Below are 27,020 nucleotides of genomic sequence, written 5' to 3' on the forward strand. Positions count from 1 at the left end.
ACTCTTTTTTTGGGGGGGGGGGGATAAGTGCAGTGGAGCCACAGTGAGAGTTACTGCCCACCCAGTCGCACCGCTTTGCCGAGGAGGCAGTCCCCGACGCACCGGATTGTGTCCGTTTACTGCGCACTTTTGGAGGAGGTTTAAAAACAAACCCCAGCGACCAGACAGCGTCTGGATCTTCGACTTTACTACAATATTCAACAAAGGACATTTCAAACCCACAGAACTAAGTAACAGGTTGTTTTTGATGCCAGATGGCTATGGATAGCACTCCAACTAAAGCAATCAACTTTGTCTGGTTGGTGGTGCTTTCATAACAGCGCAGTGAATGTGTGATCATCCCAGCATGACTCACAGCCTTAAACAGCCTGAAGGAGGTCAGGTCTGTGAGGTCTAGTGGAGCGACCTATTACATATCTGTGGTCCTGACGTTCAGCGCAGTGCTCCGCTGGTGGCTCAGAGACGAAGCGTCGCGTGAACAAAGAGCACGTTGTATTTTGTGTACTATTTTAAAATAGCTTATTGATCCACTCATAGCACTTTACTCCTTGGCCTCGCACTTTTTTTCTTCCGATATTCTTCTTGTTTTGAGCCTTCAATAAGTAGGAATAAATATTGATAATGAAATCAATATCAGCTTGCTGTTTTATCTTCTTCAAGCTTGTAACAACAACTTTGGCCATAATGAAAAGGACAAATGATAAGAGTATTTTATAAGTTAAAGCTCCTCACACAGGCTGAGAGAATTCAGGCGCCTCGTCGTTGGTGTTCGCCATCCTTACGCGCACCGTGGCTGTCCCAGAGTGAGGCTCGTCCCCCTGGTCCGTCGCCATCACCACGAATTCATACACGTGGTTGGGCCTCTCGTAGTCCAGCCGGCCAGCGGGAAAAACAGTCCCGTGGGGCGAGATGCTGAAGTCCGGGCTCAGGGTGTAATAGGTGAGCTCCGCGTTGGACCCCGAGTCGCAGTCCGTGGCGAGCACTGTGGGAGGGAAGACGTCACACGGGGACCATCACTTTACAGTTAATGCAAATGAGCCGATGCGATGGCATCGACTGATTACTTTGTTGACATCTTTGTAGATCGTTATCTCTTCGTGGCTTGGAAAAACATTAAATAGATCATAAGGGCTGCACACAAACAGCCCCTTTTTTGCAAAAAGCAGGAGAAAGCTTAAAAACATTTTTAAAAAGACCTCATGAAATCAACTGGATGATTTTTTTCTACGCAGCAAAGTGATTTTTCATAGAGTGTGATGTTGGTGTAATGATAGATTTGTTTCTAATGTGTGATGGGACATACATTGACAGCGCTCCTTTATGTTCGCTGTGTAGTGAATTTTACTTAAATTCATTCTTTTTTCTACAGTCTATCTCATAACGCTGGCATGTTGCATATTCTTTTGATGTGTTTATTTCCTCTGTTTAAAGAATCAGCACCTGCCGCCATGCATTACAATGCATCATTCTTTCCTTCATTTTCTTTAGGCCAAGACTGGCAATTTTCTATACGCTCTTTGCATAGAGTTTATAATGTGACAGGTTCATTAATTGTGAAAGAATTAAAGTAGTGAATTCCCCTTAAGCCTCGCTCCGCCGACTGCTTTTAACTTAAGATTATTTATATTTTATCCTTCTTAGGTAAAGTGTAAGTGATGGCTGCATTGTGAAGTATTCGTGTGTGTCTTTGCCTGATAGAATGCAAGCTGGGTAATGGGGATTTTACTCACTTGGTGCCCCACAACTTTGACATTTCATTCGTTTATCTGCAGTCCAGCAGGTTGATAGATGAACTGTTTCTTTCTTTACAGTTATTTTGCCCCTGGATTTGAGTTGTTTGAGACACTGAGCTTCCGTTAGGGCCAAATAAATTGTAATATAAACTTTAACATTTTCAAAATATATGAGCAAGTCTATTTGTAACAAAATGATCTGCCTTTCGTGTAAATAGCTCTTTCTGATGTTGCAGTGTCTTCACTCACTTTCCGTCTACAGAGTTCTTCCTGTTGTATTGTAGGTTTTATTTTTGTTGATGCATTGGGTGACATTTTCTGGATCTTCTGGATCTGTGTCTAACTGTTATTAGTATTGCTCTAGGTTATGTATTCCAATGATTTGATCAAATTAGTTCAATTTTTCTCGAGGAGAATTCGCTAGAAACAATTTTCCAGACAAGAACTAAACAGTCAACAAGGAAAAATCTTAAAACAATGGAGCATTTCTTAATTTTTCTGAACCAAAGGTATTTTTGACCTGAGCAACTGTTAATTTGAGAGTTAACGCTGAAATATTTTAAAATCATGATGAGGTACTTAAACTAGGGGTGTAGCTTAATATTGCAAAGGGATCTAAAAACAAAATCTCACGAGTCCAATGCCAGGTGTAATTTTTTCAACAGCAGACCCACTAAAAAGGATATAGTCACAGTAGCAAAATATTTTTGTGAGAAACATTTCTGCTCAAGTTAAGCCGTTGCAATGGCAAGACATTGGTTTTCAGCCTCATAATTGATACTTATAAGGTAACCTCATGCAGTAATAGATACATTGACATGCCATCATTCACACAATAAATCATTAATCAAAACAAATGTGTGCTGTCTTTGTAGCTTGCTAGTTTAGCTCACTATTACCAAGCCTGTATCAGCACAGATCTGAAGATCTATTACATTCTTTCAGGATGGAAAAATGGAAGCATTATGGGTCAATAAGCTAAAATAATGACATGGTCTAAAATGCAGCGCCCAGCTTTCACACAGTACATGTCTGTTGTTTCCTGTTGAAAACATTAGTTTCTTTCTTCACTTCAAAAAGAAACAGATGGACGTGAAATATGGGGTCAGAAGAGTCTCACCCTGCAGCAGGGATGTTGCCGTGGTTACAGTCTCAGGCACTCCATCCACGCTGTAGATAGATTGGAGGAACTCTGGGACACAATCGTTCTCATCTGTTATCAACACCTGAACCTGATTAGTGCCGCCGCGATGGTAAAAGAGGAGAGGCGAGAGGGGGAGATCGGGAGAGGAAAGGAGAAAGAAAAAAAGACAAAATCTGAGCAGAAGAATTCAAAATTAGCTTCTCTTTAATAACCCTCACATTCAGGAGACAGCCATAGGAAATTTTCTGAACAGGAGGCTGACCGCAAAGCTTAATCTAAATTGCATTTTATACTTTCTCAAGTTGCCAGTTCAACACATTCTTTATCTTCCACTTCAGGATTTTTCTGAGTCAAAAATAGAAATGTTCTGAGCATGTGGGTTTTTTCGACAAAGGCCGCCAGCCGACTAACCCTCCCCCACCCAAACAAGCTCCATGTCACCACTAGGTGTAAAGTGTGAAGTGACAGCTGAGTAATAGTGCTGAAATAGCTGGGATAGGTTTTCCCTGTCTCCATCTCCTCCTCCGCATGCAGCTGAAGGGAGGGAGATTTTGCCTTTTCAGGAAGAGAGGCTGACATGATAATTGGGCAACAACATTTTAGAATTAATAATTAAAACGAACCTGAATACATGAGTAGTTTATTTAGAAATATCCCTATGCAAATTACGCTTTTGGATTGCTGGTTCTCATGCCGAGTGCCTCAGAGTGCGAGTGCTGTATTTTTCACATTTCATCTCCAGATCACACTCTCAACAACAAGCGCGCTTATTGTGAAACATAGAAAAATGGAGGAAACAAATTGAAGAAAAAAAAAACACCACTTGGGCACACGGTTGACTTGTTTACATTTCACCAACGTTCAGCCATTCCCGTAGACAGACACCAACCGTGCTGTTTCTCTACTGCGGTAATCTCCAAGTCGAACGGTGCCTACAGGTCAGCGTCGAGATCACATCATTGCTGCTCATGCAGACTGGTCGCCCGCAAAGCATTTCAGTGGAAACGGGTCCGTCTGAGGGCTTCGTGGAAGTCCAGTGGGAGAGCACAACGCAGCAAAGGTCAGCGACGGAGCGTACATTTGATGTCAGTTCATTTCGCCAGTCAGAGTAAATGCTTGTCCGGCAGATGCTGTAATAAAACATCCCAGTGGACCTCAGCGTTGGGCTTCGTTGACCCGAGTGCACGAACTCGAGTGTGACTCACGCTTGCCTCTTGTGTCATTCCTGCAATAGAACTCACCTCCGTGGCGGTGCTGAGGCTGCCGGGCTCTTCGCTAGCTCGCACCATCAGCAGGTAGCGCCGCTGGTCACTCTCGTAGTCCAGCGTCCTGGTCAGACTGATCTCCCCCGTCTCCTGTCTGATGCTGAAAAGGCTACTGGGATTGATCAGCAGGCTGTAGCTGATTGGCTGCTGCTGGAAGGAAAGCGCAAACACCACCACGAAGCTGCAGGACAAAGGGAAAGTAGTAAAAAAAAAAAAAAAAGGAAAGGAGAAACAGTCTTTATTATTTGATTTCAGCGCCCCAGATGTTGGATTGAAATGGCTGCGCTGTAATGAAATCAAAGACTGTTTGGACCATCACCTATATGCCATGAACACGAGCAATCAGTACTTCAGTTCTGCGTAATAACATCTTATCATTATGCACATATCAATGTTTTTTTTTGTTGTTTTTTTTACAGAAGAGGGTTTGCCTTGGTGTGAAATGATATGACAATTCATGCTTGAGTGCACTGATGAGACAAAATGAATATTCATAGGCGTGAGGTACAGGTAGTGAAATTAACACACAAGATAGTGCGTCTTTCTGCATGTCTGCATTTGTTATTATAGGACTTGTGGTTGCAGAGACATTTATAGATTCATTTTAATTTAATTTGTTCAAAATAAAGGGCATTATGCAGTGACGCACGTGTAAAACATTCCAGTATGCTTTCATGCATGCATCCATCCTACTTTTCAGAAATTCGAGGACATGATGTACACAGACAATACAATTTTTTATATTGCTCCGCCTTATTGTGTTCTTCAGTATCCGGTATATTTATATCTATTAAGGCAACAATAAAGAATTCAACAAAGTGTGATAACCACTAGGGAGTAATAAGAGCCTTGGTATAGCTGTCTAAATACATTTATAGACATCAAAATGGTATCACATTAATGCGATTTATAAATATATATAATAAAAAGGCCAAAACCAAATACTGCCACGTAATGTTGTAAATTACATACAATTAAATCCATATATATAGACACATATATATATGTGTGTGTGTCTATAGCAGCCGTAATTCATCATCCGTTTGTGTGTGTGTGTGTATGTGTGTGTGAATAATAACACACGCAACACTCACGGCTGTCCTTCAGGCGTGTTTTCGGGTATGGCGATGGCGTAGGTGGTGTTGGTGAACTGCGGCGCTCGGGCTCCTGCCACCACAGAGAGCATAGCAGGAGCGCTGCGGCTGCCCAGGCCGTCGAGAGCCACGACGCTTAACAAGTACTCTCTATCCCTCTGAAGCGCCAACCCCGTGGTCCCCACCTGGCCCGTCTTCTTGTCCACTGCAAAGCAGCCGTCACCGCCTGCGGGGGGGTACAATGACTTTATTTTCAAGTGCTGGATGCGAACCAATCCAATAGGGCCGGCTTGAATACTAACTCAGGAATGTTTCCCAAATGGCAGTTTGAAATAGCCGATTCTGTCCACACTGACGACGCTTAGAGAATTCTTTTTTTCTCATTATTATAGCGTGAATCATGTTCCAATTGCCTCTGTAATGTAATCTTTTTGTGCAATTAATTCATGTATTAAAAATGTGAAAAGTGTGGATTAACAATGTAATTCACACACTGAGTACCTTGAAACCAAATAAAGGCAAGGTAACAAGGCTCTACTATTACACAACACACAACGCATTGGGGTATTAAAAACTTAACTTAAAAACAACAAAGTGCTACTTTGTATTCAGGCACTATGATGGACACTGAAAGGTGACGGTAAGTTGAATTTAAATGTTCATGTATTCATTTGGCAGCCACCAAAGCGGTGGACAAATGAAGGAGCCCAACAGACAATAGAATGAGAAGCCTGTGAGAATAATTGCGTCAACACTCAGTTCCATGAAATCACCTGACAGAAGGGATGGCAGATGTTGCTAATTTGCAGATTGCAGTGGCTTAGATAGTTGATAAACTGTATTGACTGGAGAGCAATCAGCACTTTGTTGGCGCTCAGAGTTCTGCCTCCCACTTGCATAGTCTGATCTCTCACCTCCCTCCTCTCATCTCCCTCCTTACGGCTCCCCCTCTTCCTTAAAAATCCCTCTTTAAAGCTTCTGTCTCACTCCTCTCCCTTCTCACCTACCTCATTACAGGTCCTTCACCCCTCCTCTCACCAGCTTCCCCACAGCTCCCTCTTAACAGCTACAGAGGAGGGAGCTGTAAGGAGACGTGTGGTGGGAAGGATGGGGGGGGGAGAGGTGAAAGGTGAAAGGAGGGAGGTGAGAGGAGGAAAGAGAGTAGAGAGAATGGAGTCTTGAGCCTGTAGGTGGGAGGTGAGACCAGGAGGCCAAACTGAGAGAGTTGGGATGTGAATGTTTATTCCAGAGGGATGATTCCTCATTTCGGTTTACTTGACCTCTTCTTGGCATCCAGAAGGGACACGAGAGAGAGGAGCTACGTACAACAAAAGGCAGAAAAATAATTGTAACCAAGTGGTTACAATTTATAAGGCAAAAGCATACCGCAAATGAGTGACAGTTTTAAGACTTAAAACTAGCCAATAATATTTATAATGCATCATTCTCAGAGTAAAAGTTGGTCTTGACATCAGGGGTCCGTTTCACAAAGCAGGTTTAGTGAAAACTTGTTAAACTGGAGATGAGAGAAACTCTGAGTTGTCTGTTTCAGAAAGGGAGGTAACTAAACCTCGGGGTCAGTTGCTATGGTAACGGAGGCTGTGAACCTAACCTGGTCGGAAGCAGGTTTACTTCAACCAACCTTGAGTTTCTTTCACAGGCTCCTCCCCCTGACAGCAGCCAGCCAATAACACAGCGCGCTTTAATTTCCTCATTAATTCAATGCGTGTTATGGCGCAGTTTCCACATATGAACAAAAAAAAAAAAGATAAATTAGATAAATTGACATTTCCAGGAAACTACTTGTTTTAACGGCCTCGTTTCTCTTCGCTGTCCATCAAATATACCCGGCAAAGTTAACCCCGCAGATAAATTGACAATGAACTATTTTGTGGCCGTTTTCACCCACGTCCTGGTCGCGTTTTCCTCACCGCAGTCCTGTGTGCGTCGCAGCTGGGTAGCGACGTTAACGTTAACACGACGACGTCATGGCGCGAATGCACGGCGTTAGCATGTAGCTAACTAGCTAGCTAAACATCTCAGGTGAGAGTCTCGGCTTCCCTTTCACGCCGGTCCGCTGTCTGATCCTGAGGTCCGGGGGTTTCACCATTAGTTTCTCCGCGAAAGTCATTCTGTCAAACGGCTCTTTGAGGAGAGAATGGGTTTGAGGGAATGGTTCTTGTTGGAGGGACAACACTCGCCATTGTCACGTCGCTAAATGGGCGCGTCGCGGGACTCGCCCTGACGAGAGTCACTCATTAACTGTATCAGTGATTGGCTAACTGCTTCCGCCTGACCCTCCGCCTTTGGTACTCGGCACGATGCTGAAAAAGCATACAAGCGATGCAGGAAAAGCATATAAAGTATTATATTTCTACTTTGTGTAGAATTAGAGTTGTTTTGCAAACTCTTTACAACATTGCCGATGTGGACAATATTAGTAAAGCTACTGTATGCAGAGCCATGAGAAAAGTGTGCCTCGCTGTGCAACGTCTTCTAAACGTGTTTGTTACATTACATGTCATTTTTTTTGTTCCCTGGACACAAACCAGTGAGAGCCATTAAAGAGGAGTTCCACAGGATGGCACCTGAATAAAATACATTATAGGTCCAATACCATTGTACCAGTTTTGACCAGCAATATTATCCTTGTAATTAAATATGAGCATGGAGTGTATTTCAAGCCTGTGTGTAGGACATTCTAACGGTGTAAAAAAATGTAATTCTCCCACTGGGAATGAGTATAACGTATGGATTATGATTAGTGTGAACATTAAATATTAACTGACAACACTATATTGGAACTTACTCGTTGACCCGAGCAGCAGTTTTCTCTTACGCATTTTCCTCTGTTTTTTGGTGCAGTGATGTTACTTTGTTTCTAATTACGGTTCATACTCACCGTACGCTTCCAATAATATTTCCAGCTCAATAGGGGTGAAGGATGCCCACCGGTTGTTTGTGGTCGTTGCCATGGTAAATCCTTGTATTATACTATATATTATACTGTGGTGGTGCACGCGCTCAACTCTGAGTCAACCTACTCCGAGCTGATCCAACTTTAAACAGCTGCTCTAAAAACCAAAAACTCAGTTATCATAGCAAAACCATGAGAGCTGAAAATTGTATGGAAGTAAATCTGTGTCATCGGGGGTTGAAATAAAAAGTTGATTGAATTTCTAGCACTGAATATTTATGCATTGAAATTATGTACCTGAATGTTTTTCAACATTAAAACACCACAAAAAAATTCAACCTAAAAAAAAAAAATGTTGAAATATTTGAAATGGAGGCTACAATATTCAACCCAAAAAAATTCAACCTTGAGACACCAACATCCGGGACACTAAGGAAGAGCAATAGATTCTAGATTCAAGATCAGGAGCGTGCGTCAAGTGAAAGGAGCGAGCACCCAAAACACCTTCGGCTTCGGATTGTATCCATGTCCCATAATAACGGGGCTTTAACTCTTCTTTATGTCAGTGTGGCAACGTATGAAGAAATACATAAAAGAACATATAATGTTCACCCTGAACCAAAACGTTTGCTCACCACTGACAATATAAAACTTTATTACAACTATACAAATACATCAGTATCCCATAAGCTCGGCTGGCCGAGTGTGTAGCGCAGCTGCTTTGTGGCACAACTTTATTTTGCGCGACACGGTTCGAATCCCGGTTGTGGCGGACTTTTAATAAATGTTCTTTTGTGTATTACTTCATACGTGGCAGTGACGTAGTGCTCACTTATACAATCGTAATCGCTGCAATGGATATGGGATGCATTTTTGAACATTTTCAGCACAATATGTTTGCAAATGTGTGACGACTCAAGTGACGGAGGCAGACAACACCTGCCTGCCGGGGGGAAACAAACACGCACCCGTAGCCAAACCAGTAGGTTCAAAAACCAGTAGGCACGTAACACCGTCACTGAAAAATGGGTTCTCGTTTCAGACTTTATGAGCAAATACAGGATCCCTTTGAGATCAATTCTAAAGCCTCGCATTAAGACGTACATCCCTGTATGTATGACGCTACTTGCAGGTCGCTGTGTTGTGCCAGATCCTCAATAAAGTTTACCCATGGCCATGAAGACTCATTTAACGTTACGTGGACTTGAATGCCGCTTAATACCCAACTGAGATCGGCTTGTGCCGCTCAGAAGAAGGATCCTTCCACCGACCACTTTCTGCACTCGGCGCTACTGCGGTTATTCCTGCATGTCCTGCATGGATTCAAAACTCCGCCAATCACTGCTAACAGCTTGTCGAAGGATCTCAGCATCATTAAATAAATTCACAACTAGAAGAAGAGGCGTTTTGTGAGCGGCTGTACGCTCTTGTTTAACTTCCGCTTAGTTCATGTCCAATACAGTCTGCTAATGTACAAATGTCAGCTGTCCATTACGGAATCTTACAGACACAAACCACACTAATGCCATGAAGAAGAGTTAAAGCCCCGTTATTATGGGACATGGATACAATCCGAAGCCGAAGGTGTTTTGGGTGCTCGCTCCTTTCGCTTGACGCACGCTCCTGATCTTGAATCTAGAATCTATTGCTCTTCCTTAGTGTCCCGGATGTTGGTGTCTCAAGGTTGAATTTTTTTGGGTTGAATATTGTAGCCTCCATTTCGAATATTTCAACATTTTTTTTTTTTAGGTTGAATTTTTTTGTGGTGTTTTAATGTTGAAAAACATTCAGGTACATAATTTCAATGCATAAATATTCAGTGCTAGAAATTCAATCAACTTTTTATTTCAACCCCCGATGACACAGATTTACTTCCATACAATTGGAACCAGGAAGGTGGTGTATATGAAGAGCAGGGGACCAATTACCTTTACTTGTGATACGCCAGTCCATCCTTTATGACTGTAGGGCATGATCAATGTAATTTCTTTACTTCTAAATTTTAAAATTATTGTGAAATAATCTCAATATAATGAAGAGCCCAGGGACTAACTTTTTTTACCACGGCTTGCTTTGCAGATAATGCAATTTGTATGCACATTGCTCCTCTACTCAAGCCATGTCTCTATTGACACTGCAGTTGTTTCATTGTGAAAATTGAGCTCCCCTGCAAGTTAAGCGACATTTAAGAATCACTCAAAAGGAGCTAGGTTGCAATAGTCTATTAATGTTGCTCAGCGACTTCGGGATTGAGATCATAGGTAGAAACAAAATCATGTCAGGCGCTGGGTAACAATACTTAGTACTAGGATCAATTAATAGTTGTTCAATGTTCACATCATTTGCTGGCAATATTAAAACTGTAGAATATCCCCAGAAAGATTATGGACAATGTAGAGGTTGTTGCCCTTTACTTGAGTATTTCTCTTTTACCAGTTGCAGTATTTTTAATTATCTGCTTTCTGCATTTTGTGATGATACTGCGGTACTTGCAAGCCTGCACCACATTTAATTATCACACTTTAAATCCTCTTGAGTTCCTGACCATTATGTAACAGTTTTATCTAGTCGATCTGTCACTGTCACACTGCGATTAAAATCCGGACGTATGCTTCATAATATTCTGCAGATTGACAGCTGGTGGCAGCAACGCACCAACAAATGTATTAGTGCGCCAAAGGCAATGTAGAAGAAGACTGCAAGTAAGCAAACCATATGTAAATTATGTATGATTTTAAATATTAATCATGGGGTTCGCAAATGTTTTAGAAGGAGGGAAAAGCATTCAAAACATTTCAGAGACCACAGAGATACAAATGTGTTTTGGTGAGATCCACTGAATGTACACATATCTTTGGTTTGTTTACAAGAAAACTCCATAAGGTGGCTTTAAATAAAATATATATCTTTCCCTTTCTGGTTGAATACAAAAAAAAATGGGATCAGACAGACTGACCTTGTTCTTTCAAAGCCCAGCTACTCTCATCCCCTCAGGGTCTTAAAAGTTAATCGCAGCATAAGAGGGTTAAATAAATACATGTGTTAAAATGATGTCTTTACAAAACTATTGAGTTTGCCCAAACCTCAGAGTTTTAGATAATTGTTGTTTAACGCACATAAGAAGAGGTGAGCACTGGCCTAATGTGAGTCAGAGGGAAGTTTGTAAGGTTTCGTAAAGCCACACTGGCAAGATTATCACATCGCCCGAATCTCTGAAACGCCAACAAGCTTTTTTCCCTTCAACCAGCAGGAGGTCTACTACTCGGGCAGACTTCCAACAGCCCACTGTGTGAGTGTGTGTGTGTGTGTGTGTGTGTGAGTGTGTGTGTGTGTGTGTGTGCGCGTGAGTTCATGCCTGGTGATTCTGTGCGTATGAACCAGAGAAAAGCAGACAGACAGACAACAGTGCATGATAAGTGTATAAACAAAAGTGTGAAGTCCTCTGGCTGTGTGCCTGTGTGTGTGTGCCTCTGTGTGCCTGTGTGTGCCTGTGTGTGTGCGTGTGTGTGCGTGTGTGTGTGTGCCTCTGTGTGCCTGTGTGTGCCTGTGTGTGTAAGAGAGAGAGAGAGAGGGGGAGAGAGACCGGGACAGAGAGACAGAAAACTAATGGACACCTAAAGAGTGAATGAATGCATGAATGAACCTGTGAATGCCTGTGGCCGTCTGCTCCACAGCTCTGCCAACCTATACTTACAACAACAAAGCCCATTCTAATACCTCTTCTCATACATCTTGTGTGTGCGTGTGGGTGTGTGTGTGTGTGTGTGTGTGTGTGTGTGAACAGCGGAAAGCTTACCATCAGACAAAAAGTATTCCACCTCTCCGCTTTTGCCCTCATCCCCATCTTGAGCCTGGAGCTGGTAGACGAACGTTCTGGCGGGGGCCTCAGGGGACACTACAGCCAGGTAAGGATACGGCTTCATATTCCACTCAGGGACGTTATCGTTGACGTCAGTGATCTTCAGCTTCACCTTGTTCAGGTACCAGTCTGGGCCTGGGGGATGGTGCAAAGATGGTGATGGAGCTGTAGTTACTGGAAGTGACAGCTGTCATGTAACTGTGTGTGCGCGCGGGAGACAAGCAGCCAGGGGAATGCGAAGCAGTGGGTCAACTGGGTGCAGGTATTTGGTATATAAATGCTCTTCAGTAAGTGATACAACATAATGCTGCTTGTTTGGAACAATGCTCGCCGTTAAAATGAATGTCTTGGCAGGAGCGTTAGCTCTTTGGGTAATGATAAAGGTAGAAGAAAACCAACTTGTGTGTAAAAACGCATCCGATGGTCTCTAGGGGCCACATTATGGTTTGGTCACATTATTTAGGGGATCATTTTGAGGAAACAAAAAAGCAAGTCAGTTTCATAATAAAAAAAAAGTTTGAGGTGATTATAAACACTTTATTCATCTCATTGAAAGCCTCTTTAAAATACAGCACATCTGAGTGTTCTCTGTATTTTCACTCCTTCTTGAGTCTGCAATGGGAAACTGACACCAGTCTTGATTCAGCTTTTAGAGTTTTGGTCAAGGTAAATCAACACACTATCCTGACAATTCCTTCGCTATCTCCCCACTTCCCTTTCCTTCACCATATCTGCCCGGGTTGTAAGTGGATGTCTGGACTGCTGTTTTGGGCTCATGGAGAAGGCTGGTGGACATGACGTCATTAATCCTTTCCGACCAGGGCTCCCATTCAGGAATCTAGACAACCAGGTTCCCATGGGAGAGAATGAGCCATATCTACCAAGTCTATGTATAGCTGCACCTTGATCTCCCCACAGGGTCCCAGGGATGATACCTCAAGGCGGCAGGCTTCCTGTCGCCTGCACACTGCCTTACTGGAGTGAATAAGAAGATTCCGGGAATCCAATTAGCAACTCGCTCACCCTGACGCAGACGGAAGGAGAAGCCAACTGCGTTGCAGTCTCGGTCACAGCGTGCCCTTTGCGGGAGTGGATGTGGGGGGGGGGGGGGGGGGGATGGGGGGATTGTTATTCCCATTAAACAAAATGACACAAAATGGAAACAAAACATATTTCAGCTTTTTGGTAAACTCTATTCCTGCACAGTGGAGTAAGTCGCAGGAGTCTGAGCTACAACAATATACATCTGCAGATATTGGCTGTGATGGCGCGTCAACGTGGCATTAAGGAATGTCAAAGGAGCCGCCAATCCGTTCAATAAGCTGCGAACCACAGCGGTTCCACCTGCCTTACCTCTTAAGAGGAACCCCACAAACACAAACACAAACACACACACACACACACACACACACACTACCATATGAACAGTCGCAGACATTTGAACCACAGGCAAGTCATCCTGTCAGGCCCAGACACATGCTTGCTTGTCAATGTAGCTGACATTAACGTGTCTCTTTTTGTCTTCCTGTTTGCCCTCTCTCTCTCTCTCTCTCTCTCTCTCTCTCTCTCTCACACACACACACACACAAACACAGAGTGGTGCATACTTATGTAGAGAGGTGAGTTACCTAAGGGCTAAAAGAGAATGTACGGATTTGAAATCCCGTTATGTAAAAGCTCTCCTGTGTGTGACCACAGGCTGTACATGTGCTTTTTTATCAGACAGATGGGCTGTCGGTTTCCGTCATATTCCGGGAGTTGGTGTGTCTTCCGAGTTGATTAAAAACCGTTAATAGAAAAACGATACATTCGTAATGAACTGACCATGCATGCAGCAAATGGTATAAAGTCCTCAAACTGCCTGAATTGCTCTGCTAAATATTTTACCGCACCTCTTCGCTCAAAAGAGTTGAAAGCAGAAATAAATGCTGAGATCACAATTTCCATTTCAACTGGCTTACAGTTAAGATGCATTTTGATGGAAAATACAATGTGTTGCACTACAGACTAGCTCTGGAGTGTTCACAGCTGAAACACAATAGCTATAAAGTGTGTGACAGCTCCTAAAAGGATTGTTAGAGGGATAATAACGGGGAGAGGAAGGAGCTGGAGGAGAGAATTAATCTAGCTTTCTGCTCAGGCTTTAAAGTTGCTCTGCGCAGAGAAAAGTTCTCACTCGGATCTGACGGCAGTTCGTTTGGGATAAATAGCCGCTGTATCGTGGGGGCAGAGAAACTAATCAATGCTCTGATGCTATCTGCTTAAAATGTCGACAGCGACGGTTCATGCAACTTAAGCCAGATCATCCCGGCCCTGCAAGACGGAACAATCCTTTTCGTGATGAATAATGAAAAAAGGGGAAATATTTTTTTTCAAAGTATAGGGTTTGAAAGGTCCTTAATCAAAAATAAATCACAGCTCCAGCACTTAACATTTAGTCGACTATCAAATCAGCGGTGCCAGACACATTTCTTGCCTCCTGCTTGTTGGTGTCTTTCCCGACCATGTCTCTGTGGTAATGGTGGTGATGATTTTACAAGGCTCCATCTAATTAGCTTGTTACAGAGAGACTCATCAGAGTCACGGCAGATAATTAAAGCCTATCAGCTCTGGAATAATAAATGCTGAATGTACCAGTGTGTGCGTGTCCGTGTGTTTTTGCGAGGTTTTGGAGACGTCTTGTGTGCACGTGAGAGTGCAACGCTGCATCTTCTCAGGCTGCAAACCCGCGAGCGGGCATAGCGATAGCTTTCTGGTCCGGGGAGTTCAGACGGAGCCGGTTGTGAGCGATGCCCCGCGAGCACCAAACCGACGCAACCTGCTCCAACTGCCCGAGACAAAAGATGTCATCAAATAACCGGGGGGGGGGGGGGAGAGAAGGCAGAAGGCTCACACAGACTCCACTGGATTCTTCACTCAAATATGCTTTCTCCTCGCTCAGTATGATGAAAAGCCGGCCTATACGCTCCAATCCCATAAGTACAAGAGCCTCTGCCGGATGACTAACGCAACAATGCATTGGCACAAAAAAAGTGTATGACAGTGGTGCTACAGCCTGAGTGTGCGTTCTGAATTACTGCGAGCTCGCCTGTTAATATTCCCTGCTGTTAATCCTCTCTTCGGATAGTTGCCATATGAAGCTTGCTTAAAGTGGCTTGCCGGTATAAACAACAGCAGAGAGAAAAAAAAGTTGTCTCAAGTGCTCCTGTGCACACATGTGCAACGGCACAGTGCAGGGACTCTCAGTGCGCGAGTGGGAAGGGGATGAGAGGAAACGAGAAGGAAGGAGAGAGGCACCCGATGCAGAAACACAAATATCTACAGAGGGAAGGGGAAGAGACGAAGAGCACAAGGGGAAGCACAGCAAGCAGCGCGGCGCCACAAGAGATGTTGCCCATGTTTGAAAAGGAAAAACCAACCCAGTCTCCAAAAAAAGCGTGAAATGGCTACGTTGGTCCACCGTGATAAACGTAGTCATGTTACGTTTTCCCCCAAAATAACGTTACTATGTTACGTTTCTTTTGGCCCATTCATTTACATTGCTTTGCAAATAGGTCACGTGACTATCAAGTTTCCCGGTAGCGAAAAGAAAAACATGGCGGACGGTCAGCATAATCTCCGTGAAAAACACAATATTTTAAGAAAGCATCAGCATTTGTATGCATTTCGATGGCATTTCTAGCGAGAAGTATGCGTTATTCTTTCATAATCTTCTATCAGAGACTGTAGAAGACCTTCCGTTTATTCGTTTCTGCGAAGATTTGAGTGTCCCTTTGGCAAAGCGTGGCTACGCAACGCCTTTAACGGCGCATTATTAAAAAAACACTTCCAGTGGGGGCGTTACCGTAAAGAAGCGTTCAGCCTTAAAGCCACTAATCGCCAAACAAAACAAACTCAAAGCACTCGAATCACATTATGACTTTTTAAACATAAATTCCGTTATTTTTATGAGTTTTCAATGAAAGAATGCATCATTTCCGGGGGTAGGCATGCCCGGGACATCCCGAATTATGGGCAATTTTGATTTGTCCAGCTTTTTGACAGCTCCAGTCCCGACTTCCAATCACAGCCTCCTAAATCAATGACGCGCCTAAAACTCTCGGATCGAACATTACGTCTTGTTTACATGGGAAAGGGGGGCGGGGCTTCGCCCTCAGAGCGGAGCGTCATTTCTCGCTCCACACGTCTCCTCTTTTTACTGGCCAGGAAAACGGGCGATCTATCCCACGTGGGTCTGGCTCCATTCCATTGGCTCTGACGAATCCATAGAGAGGCGGGACTTATAATTTGCCCGGCAAACGGAGAGATTTGAGCTGCATTGCTTCCACTGTGCGTGAAGTGGCCGTGAGGCCTCCACTAAAGTCTCTCTCTATTTGTTCTGCTTTACTCAATAAAAGTAAAACCTTTACAGATATACTGTCCACACACTAGGCTAACATAATGGAGACTTCCAGGCTTCGTCCTTTATGTTTTATGGGGATAAAGCCCCTGTAAGTAGTTTTTTCCCAAGCAAATCTGAGTTTCTTCTTTTTTTGTGTGTCCCATACAAATATCAAAATATATATACTGATTTTCACATCCAAACACACTCACTTATGTTCCCTTTTATCATGACAACAAGAAATTTCAAGATATACCTTTTGCTTTCATAAATCATACAGTGTGTAAATGCCCAGCAGTGTACGGTCCGGGGGCCCCTATCGGGCCACTTGTTAGATGGTTCGATTAGTCTATCACTACTATACTTTGATCTGACGACTAATTTGCACATCATGCTCGTACCGGCATGGCTTCGCCCTTCCCAGGCATAGTTCATCATCTTCCGGGGTCCTATAGCCAGTGTTGGGAAAGTTTACTTTCTACATTAACTAGTTCAAAGTTTAGTTTACAAATTTTAAAAAGGAACTAGTTCAGTTCATAATTCAAAATATTTGAACTAAGTTCACGGTTCCAAAAAATGAACTAGTTCAGTTCTTTTTTTCCATACGTTGCTGCGAGCTATTTTTTTTTTAAATTATTGCCACAGCCCAGAACCACAGACAGCAATTATTTTATCAGTTTTAACACTGAAGCTATGCATCAGATTTAATCTTCTTATCCAATTTGAATCCTTATCCAACCAGGGTTTACATTAGCATTGAGGGGACAGCATTTCCCTAATGATTCTTTGATGCTATGTTGCTGTCTATTCACTCCACACTAGCAGCAGTTGCAGAGTTTACCCCTACACTACATTCTCAAACACATGCTGCTTAAATGGTCTTTTTTAAATAAGGAATTATTAAAAGAAAAACAGGACAGTAATCATTAAGGTGCAAATGTTTGCAAAGAAAGGTCAGATTCCTCCCATCCTCACCGACCTTGTCAGTAACTTCATAAACTCTTTAAAATTATTATACGCCGCCTCTTTGCTACACTTATTAATGCGCGTTTATGGTGTGTTTTCTATAGAAATCTGGTACCCCATTGAACGATGTTAAGCTGAACGAACGCGCCGTTCATAGACACCAGAATGAACGAGAACAGTGACGTTCATCGGGCATTAATACAGTACGTTGAGTTCACGTTCGCCCAAAATATCAACAAGTTTATGAACGCGTTCAGGCACAACACTGTCCCAAAAGGGCCGGGATCGCACCTCACCCAGCATGCCTCGGCCTTCACTTTTTTCACTACAGAGTTTTGTTGCACCCTGTGACTCCGGCGTTAGACTCCTTCGACTGAGTTTTAAGATGGGTTGGATGGGTTACTGACTAAAATTTATGCCCCCACCCCCTAACTGCCTCAGGGAAACTTGTAAATATAATAAGTCAAATAAGTCAAACAAGCAAGTTGTATCTGGTTTAACCCTTTTATTCCTGTAGGCGTTTTTTAGGTCTCATGCTGGAAATTGCATTTACACACTAAAACTAGGATAACGCATGTCTGATGATAGTGACAGTGAGTCTGTCGATCAAGATGAGGATGGAGACATAGTAGAGGTTGAAAATCCTCCTTGTTGAACACCCCACAATACATTCTGTGCTCCCTCTGGCATAACATTTCTAATGATATCATGTCCCCCCCTTCAGTATTTTAAGACATTCTTCAGGTTATTGTAGGCCAGTTGAATGTGTATGCCATAAAATTTGACACAAACAAGCCCTTTAAGTTTACATGTTTTGTATGTGGATTTTGTACATACAGTGTTGGTCATTTCATTTCTTTGTTTAATATTTTTGAATTTATGTTTGAATCCATTTGTGGTTAATGTGCTCAAAATGCACTACTTTCTTAATGCTTACATTGCTTGTTTGACTTATTATATTTACAAGTTACCCTGAGGCAACAGACCTAAATCAAGTTAGGGGGTGGGGGCATATATTTTAGTCGGTAACCCATCAAACCCATCTAACAAGTGGCCCGATAGGGGCCCTCGGACCGTACACTGCTGGGCATTTACACACTAAAACTGTATGATTTATGAAAGCAAAAGGTATATCTTGAAATTTCTTGTTGTCATGATAAAAGGGAACATAAGTGAGTGTGTTTGGATGTGAAAATCAGTATATATATTTTGATATTTGTATGGGACACACAAAAAAAGAAGAAACTCAGATTTGCTTGGGAAAAAACTACTTACAGGGGCTTTATCCCCATAAAACATAAAGGACGAAGCCTGGAAGTCTCCATTATGTTAGCCTAGTGTGTGGACAGTATATCTGTAAAGGTTTTACTTTTATTGAGTAAAGCAGAACAAATAGAGAGAGACTTTAGTGGAGGCCTCACGGCCACTTCACGCACAGTGGAAGCAATGCAGCTCAAATCTCTCCGTTTGCCGGGCAAATTATAAGTCCCGCCTCTCTATGGATTCGTCAGAGCCAATGGAATGGAGCCAGACCCACGTGGGATAGATCGCCCGTTTTCCTGGCCAGTAAAAAGAGGAGACGTGTGGAGCGAGAAATGACGCTCCGCTCTGAGGGCGAAGCCCCGCCCCCCTTTCCCATGTAAACAAGACGTAATGTTCGATCCGAGAGTTTTAGGCGCGTCATTGATTTAGGAGGCTGTGATTGGAAGTCGGGACTGGAGCTGTCAAAAAGCTGGACAAATCAAAATTGCCCATAATTCGGGATGTCCCGGGCATGCCTACCCCCGGAAATGATGCATTCTTTCATTGAAAACTCATAAAAATAACGGAATTTATGTTTAAAAAGTCATAATGTGATTCGAGTGCTTTGAGTTTGTTTTGTTTGGCGATTAGTGGCTTTAAGGCTGAACGCTTCTTTACGGTAACGCCCCCACTGGAAGTGTTTTTTTAATAATGCGCCGTTAAAGGCGTTGCGTAGCCACGCTTTGCCAAAGGGACACTCAAATCTTCGCAGAAACGAATAAACGGAAGGTCTTCTACAGTCTCTGATAGAAGATTATGAAAGAATAACGCATACTTCTCGCTAGAAATGCCATCGAAATGCATACAAATGCTGATGCTTTCTTAAAATATTGTGTTTTTCACGGAGATTATGCTGACCGTCCGCCATGTTTTTCTTTTCGCTACCGGGAAACTTGATAGTCACGTGACCTATTTGCAAAGCAATGTAAATGAATGGGCCAAAAGAAACGTAACATAGTAACGTTATTTTGGGGGAAAACGTAACATGACTACGTTTATCACGGTGGACCAACGTAGCCATTTCACGCTTTTTTTGGAGACTGGGTTGGGAAAAACATACAGAAGCAACGCACGGACCACCAGAGGAGAAAATTAAGATAAAGCAAAAACGGGGAAATTAATATCAGAGGGGCTTCTTATGGACCCCTTGTTCCTCCCTCTGTCCAACGAGGAAGGAAATTAAGATACAAACATTACTGTGATGGACTAAAACAAAATGCGTCTGCAAGCATAAATACCAACGGCCCGTGCGAGACATGCAATGTCAGTGGTGAATGGAAAGTGAAAATCAGCTCAATGGAGGTGTAATAAGGTACATTACTTGAGTGTTTGCAGTGTTAAGGAGGTTCTATTCTAAGCATCATCACCCCCCCCCCCCCCCCCCCGGCCTCTCACTGCGCTTACAGCAGAGTGTGAAGTCGTCAGCAGGAGATCAACGCGCTAAAAGCACCGGGGACAGAAATCTATTAACTCAGACCTACCAACAACACACACTGTGGGCTCTGCAGCTCAGACAAACTAACCATCTAAACACACCGGTTGGCCCCTTCACCCCCGGAAACCCCATCCGGTCTCTTTTTGTTGACTTGTTGGTAGCAGTGTTGCCCCGCTTGTCTCGAGACAAACGGAATTAGTTGCTGAGATCATAAAGAAAGCCTCGCTTTTCCGTTGAGTTGTTTGGTTCCATCACTTCTGATCGAAGGTGGAGCCATTAAAAACCTGGAACTACTGAACATTTCTACTAAAGACAAAAGCCAGATGTTGGTGGGTGCTTTTTTTCCCCCAGCAGGGCTGATAGTGACATTTATTGGTCCCAAAACCTTCACACCATGTTTTGAACTTTCATGTCTTTCAAATTAATATTCGATTTATTTATTTAAATCATTTTTAGTTTTTAACATAGGCTGCGTGCTACATGCCTTTCTCCAAAAAAAAAACTGCCAGCCATATTTTAAACAGAAAATGACTTTAAAAGAACAACAACATGAGGGAAAGCAGCACAATCATAGGGGCAAATTCACCAAACCATGCCTTGCATGACGGTCATAACAGTAGGTCATACTAACAGGTTTCAAAGCTTCTTTGTGTGATTTCGGTATAGTCTAAAATCAATGATAGAGTTCCACACGGCGAAATATGGAGAACATATGTGGAGCCTTCCCAGTGAGACAAGTTGTAGAGTAATATAAAGCCAACTTGAAACAGGTGGTTTGGTTTTGACCCTTACCCAATGTTGCAGGATTGTCAGACGTGCAACATTCTAAGTGGACACCAGTGCCCATTAAATGAATCACTTTTGTGTGAGAAATATTTTTTGACTTTAACGAGAAAATGTTCCATTCACTGCAACACAATATGATCTCAGACTGCCTCCACCAACCTCACAGAAGCTATTAACTCTCAACTGCTGCACTTCTACAGCAGTCAGATAGAAACAGGAAGCCCGTATGGACAAGTGCGTGACTCACCAATTTAATACATTGCTTTACCTATACGCCCTAAACTATTAATAGTGATAAAAGGTTCTTCCACTCAAGACTGAAGACAGTGCATCTCTAATCACAGACTGATTTTAGGTGTTTCCTAAAGTCATTTCTCTGGTGGGCTTGTTTTTTTCTGCCACTGTGTTTCAGCCAAAAGAATTACAAAAGTAATTCAATCCGTTTTGTTTGCCTTTAGCAGAAAAAAAATGTGCCCATTCACTTCTATTCACTTGCATAAAAGAGACGGATTTAGAGAGGAGCAAGTGTTCAATGTAGATACGCTGGCACTGAATATTGTCACGGTTTGGTCTCTCTTCCTGGTTTATTTTGTAGTTTTCACGTCTCTTGTTGTTCCTGGGTAACTTCACTTCCTGCCTTGTCCTGTGATTGCCTGATTGATTCCACCTGTGTCCAATCACCTGCACCTCCCTTGTGTATTTAAGCCCTGTGTGCCTGTTGTCCTGTGTCGTGTCATTGTCTATATGTCCCACGCTGTTGGAGCACGTTATCAGTTTTGTCTGGAATAAAGAGCACTCTTTTTTGATCGAGAACCTCTGCTTTTGAGTCCTGCTTCCGCCTGCTCCAGCACCATCCCTGACAGAATGACACGACCAAAGAAGGACTCAGCAGACTCCTGGTACCACTTGGGCCCGGAATACCTGGATGTGAGGAGCCCTTTTTTCCAGCGCAAGACGAACTTCATTTTTGGTCCCAGGGGCTATCAGAAGGCGTGCCTGGAGATAAGGGACCTCCTCAACCCGAGGAAGAGCCCGAGGAGGAGGAGGAGACGAACCCCTCCAGCCCCGGCTCCTGACCCGGCCCAAAGACGCTCGCCCCAGCCCGTTCCAGCGCCGAGACGCCCGTCAGCGCCCGTTCCGGCGCCGAGACGCCCGTCACCGCCCGTTCCGGCCCCCAGAGTCCAGTCTCCGCCCGTTCCGGCCCCCAGAGTCCAGTCTCCGCCCGTTCCGGCCCCCAGAGTCCAGTCTCCGCCCGTTCCGGCCCCCAGAGTCCAGTCTCCGCCCGTTCCGGCCCCCAGAGTCCAGTCTCCGCCCGTTCCGGCCCCCAGAGTCCAGTCTCCGCCCGTTCCGGCCCCCAGAGTCCAGTCTCCGCCCGTTCCGGCCCCCAGAGTCCAGTCTCCGCCCGTTCCGGCCCCCAGAGTCCAGTCTCCGCCCGTTCCGGCCCCCAGAGTCCAGTCTCCGCCCGTTCCGGCCCCCAGAGTCCAGTCGCCGCCCGTTTCGGCCCCCAGAGTCCAGTCTCCTTCCCCGCCCCCACGGCCCCCGACGATGACCCCTCCCTCCCACCCTCTTGTGACCGCCTGGAAGTCAGTCCTTGAAGGGGGGGTGGGGTCAGGGGTTGGGCCGGAGCCCAACGCCACGACGACGCCGCAGCCGCACTGCTCGGCGCCCCCCGCCACGACGACGCCGGAGCCGCACAGCTCGGCGCCCCCCGCCACGACGACGCCGGAGCCGCACAGCTCGGCGCCCCCCGCCACGACGATGACGACGCCGGAGCCGCACAGCTCGGCGCCCCCCGCCGCGACGACGCCGGAGCCGCACAGCTCGGCGCCCCCCGCCGCGACGACGCCGGAGCCGCACAGCTCGGCGCCCCCCGCCGCGACGACGCCGGAGCCGCACAGCTCGGCGCCCCCCGCCGCGACGACGCCGGAGCCGCACAGCTCGGCGCCCCCCGCCGCGACGACGCCGGAGCCGCACAGCTCGGCGCCCCCCGACACGACGACGCCGCAGCCGCACAGCTCGGCGCTCACCGCCACTCTGAGGCCCGGTCGCCGACCCGGCAGGGCCCCCGAGACCCCGAGGCCCGGTCGCCGACCCGGCAGGGCCCCCGAGACCCCGAGGCCCGGTCGCCGACCCGGCAGGGCCCCCGAGACCCCGAGGCCCGGTCGCCGACCCGGCAGGGCCCCCGAGACCCCGAGGCCCGGTCGCCGACCCGGCAGGGCCCCCGAGACCCCGAGGCCCGGCCGCCGACCCGGCAGACCCCCCGAGACCCCGAGGCCCGGCCGCCGACCCGGCAGACCCCCCGAGATCCCGAGGCCCGGCCGCCGACCCGGCAGACCCCTCGAGACCCCGAAGCCCGGCCGCCGTAGCGGTCGGCCCCCCGAGACCCCGAAGCCCGGCCGCCGTAGCGGTCGCCCCCCCGAGACCCTGAAGCCCGGTCGCCGTAGCGGTAGACCCCCCGAGGGACCCGACGAGTGGCCACCATCACCCTGAGTTCCCTGCGCGGTCCAAGATCGTTGGGTTCCCACCCTCCCTCCCCTTGTCTGTGTTTCTCTGGTTCTGTTCCCCTTGAAGACCGTCTGGAATTCGGTCCTTGAGGGGGGGGTTCTGTCACGGTTTGGTCTCTCTTCCTGGTTTATTTTGTAGTTTTCACGTCTCTTGTTGTTCCTGGGTAACTTCACTTCCTGCCTTGTCCTGTGATTGCCTGATTGATTCCACCTGTGTCCAATCACCTGCACCTCCCTTGTGTATTTAAGCCCTGTGTGCCTGTTGTCCTGTGTCGTGTCATTGTCTATATGTCCCACGCTGTTGGAGCACGTTATCAGTTTTGTCTGGAATAAAGAGCACTCTTTTTTGATCGAGAACCTCTGCTTTTGAGTCCTGCTTCCGCCTGCTCCAGCACCATCCCTGACAAATATGGCCTTCAGGGAAAGGAAATACGATAAGCTGAAATATGCAACTATGGCATACGATTTATCCCCATGGTCTATGAATTAGATTCTGCATGCTCAAATAACTTACAATAAATATTCAATATTTTCAATTCTGCAACCTACCTTCTCATCTGTGAGACGTTTACCATTTAATTGTAACGCACGTTCTCAATACCAAATTCAGAGAATATCTCCTGCCTCCCGACGAATCTCAACACACAGATTAATTAGTGAAAATACTGTGTCAAGTCTCTAAATGCATCACTTTGCGCCACTTGAACTCGTATAAACTGTGTGATTGTCTGCATTTGTGCCAAGCAGGGCAGCCAAAGCCTGAAACTACCATTACCTCCAAGATGCCAATATCTGTACTCAATCAAATAATTTAACGCGATTACGCACATAACCGCACAACTAGGTTGTTCCCACCTTTATATTGCAGTACGCTGCCCCAGGGCTAACTCATACAAAAGATTTATAGAGCCAAAGCAAACCAAATAGAATTTGAAGGCATGCAGATGGTATTAGAGGAAGGACCATCGGCTGATCAGGTAATGAGCAGCTTTTAAATTTGCTCAATGACTTTGGTCAATAACTGAATAACCATTACTGCTGCAAACAGGCGCATATTCATTTAATAGGAAAGGACAACATAGTGCCACATTTCCTTCATAAATGTGTGCTGCTGTCCTGAGACAAAGACAACACAAAGCAGTCGCACACACGCCTGTATGAATTACACTATGTGGCATCCCCCATCCAAGGCTTAAACTCCCCTAAGACCGCCAGGCAGTGCCCACACACACACACACACACACACGCGCATGCACGCACACACACGCCCGCACACACACAAACAGGACATGAACCCTCAGTTAAGAGCCTGCAGTGTTTATTCAGTGAACTCGAGCTATCCCTGTGGTGTAAGACCAATGCTTGGTCAACACAACGTCATCCCTTACCAAATGTACCAAGTGTAATCTCACTCTCTGACTCCCGAGGCTCTGCATATCGCTTGTGTCAACTATTGACCGAATGCTAAAATAAACCCAATATAAAGATATGTCTTATGACTCTTAAAGCAGAGAAGTTAGATGGCTCTAGCCTCTGTAGTGTGAGCTATTTCACAGGGAAACTGAATGTTTGAAACGGTGTACACTTATAAGAGGGATTTAAATCAAATCCTTCGCATTTGATTGGATCCCTGAATAGTGCACGCAGGCTTATATTTTGGCGCGACATGGAGCCAGGGGAGGAATTTGTGTCATCTGCAGTACATGCAAATTGAATGTAAGCAAAATGTATCTTGAATGAATCAGACTACAAGCTAGTAAGATCCACAAAGCCAGTTTCGCACACTGTAATGAACTGCTGTAAATGAATGGCAGACATCAAAAGATACCTGACAGTATTTTCTCATAACAGTAACATACAGGTTAATATTGCATTTCATTGCATGTAAATAAAGGGTTAATGCCTTCAATGACTCTAGTTCACCTTCATGACATGAAGCCATCTTTAATGTTCTTGACCTGTCACATAACTGCTCTGCAAAAGGTGTTACGAATCGGATTCTTGTCTTGAAATGACTGAAAAATAGATTCTGCACTTTTGGTAATTTTGGAGTGTGGATGCATTGGCAACACGGAGTTTGTGCCACGCAAAGCTTGTTTATAAACATACCGAAGCAACGTGTTGACCAGACCACATCATTTGAACAGGAACCGACAGAAGATAGGAGAAGCAAAAACACATCCATGACAGGAACCTTAGTCATTTTGGAAATGACTCATAAAATCCTGCAGGCCATAAAGACGAGGATACACATTTGCCAAACGTAGATAATGAAAATGTCATGTCTGAACTAAAAACAGGCTTCTTCCTTCCATTGTCTCCAAACCGTTTTGTGTTTTAGCCCAGAAACCTCAGAGAAATTAATATAGTATGAAAACTGTATTTTGTGGTCATGAGACAGTGTATACGAAGTCTTACAAATACTTCATGTACAAACTCATATCCCTGGAGGTCTGAACAAATAGTGTCGCATCAGGTTGAAAGGTTGTGTGAGAAAATGGTATCATTTTGCGTTGATTAGGCCGCTTTTTAGTCACCACACAATTTAAAAAATAAAGACTACATTTTACTAATATGAAAAAGAATAACATCTAAAAGTATCATGTCGTGAGGCATATAACCAGTTAAGATTCCACTGGGACACATGTATGGACCATTGTTACGGTTGTTGCTCTGTTGGTATCAGCAGAGTGGAAGCTCTTGTTATTTGGCCGTTTAGTTTGGAACGCAAAAGAAATATGAAATGTACAAATTAAATACCATCTCTTCACAACGTTTCTGGTGTTTTTCGGGGGTTATTTTCAAGTCAACAGCTGTCAATGGAGCCACAGCGAATTTCCCATCCCATCAAAATGTTTTCGCCCGTGAGTCATTCATTCTGCGCTGGATCTTTTTTTTTGTCATGTTGTTACAATTGTCATGCGGCAAATTGAAAGGCTACAATGAAAATACATTTCCTTTACAAACACTTCTGCATTGAGCTGCATGCCTGCGAGGCGTCCTCCGATTCAAACCTTCCCCAAACTTTCACACTAGCCACCACAGAAAGGTCCTTTAGTGCCAATAAACATTCCTATGTTCGCTTTCATCGTTCGCCCCCTAATCCCCCTAATCCCCCGCCGCCCCCAATCGGCCTTAACCCTAATGACTGGTTGTGCCCCCCTCCAAACAACTGCAATCAAGCGTTTGTGATAACCGGCCTTGAGTCTTTCGCATCGCTGTGGAGGAGGTTTGTTTTATTTCGGTCACACTGGAAGGTTTTCAAGCATCAACGGCTTGTCACAGCATCTCAATCAAATGTAAGTCCGGACTTTGACTAGGAACCATCATTTAGCTTCTTCTGAGCCACTCAGACGGGGAGGGCCTTGCTGGGGTGGGGGGGGTTGGATCATTGTCCTGCTGCAGAACCCAAGTGCTCTTGAGCTTGAGGTCCAAACTGATGGCCGAACGACCTCTTTCAGCAGAACTTATTGTTCCATCAAGTGCATCAAGTGGTGCAGGTCCTGAAGCTGAACCAGACCATCCAAACCAGCACCAACGTGTTTGACTGATGGTAGAATGTGTTTTTTATGAAACGTTAGTTTTAAGCAAGCTTTTGTCTCGTCAGCCCACAGAATTTTTGCCCATAATAAAT

General features: G+C 44.9%; 1 protein-coding gene across 1 annotated transcript in view; it reads right to left on the reverse strand.

Moving 5' to 3' along the window:
• LOC119196244 (neural-cadherin-like) overlaps positions 1-27,020 on the reverse strand; it is a 79,789-nt gene that overhangs the window by 38,175 nt on the left and 14,594 nt on the right. The window contains exons 2-6 of the mRNA XM_037451781.2: positions 11,950-12,147; positions 5,237-5,462; positions 4,119-4,323; positions 2,854-2,965; positions 733-982 (exon numbers count right to left, since the gene is read on the reverse strand). Coding sequence (XP_037307678.2) covers positions 733-982; positions 2,854-2,965; positions 4,119-4,323; positions 5,237-5,462; positions 11,950-12,147 — 991 coding nt within the window. The remainder of the gene's footprint in view (positions 1-732; positions 983-2,853; positions 2,966-4,118; positions 4,324-5,236; positions 5,463-11,949; positions 12,148-27,020) is intronic.

This window comes from Pungitius pungitius, chromosome 6, assembly GCF_949316345.1.
Source record: "Pungitius pungitius chromosome 6, fPunPun2.1, whole genome shotgun sequence".
Taxonomy (NCBI): domain Eukaryota; kingdom Metazoa; phylum Chordata; class Actinopteri; order Perciformes; family Gasterosteidae; genus Pungitius; species Pungitius pungitius.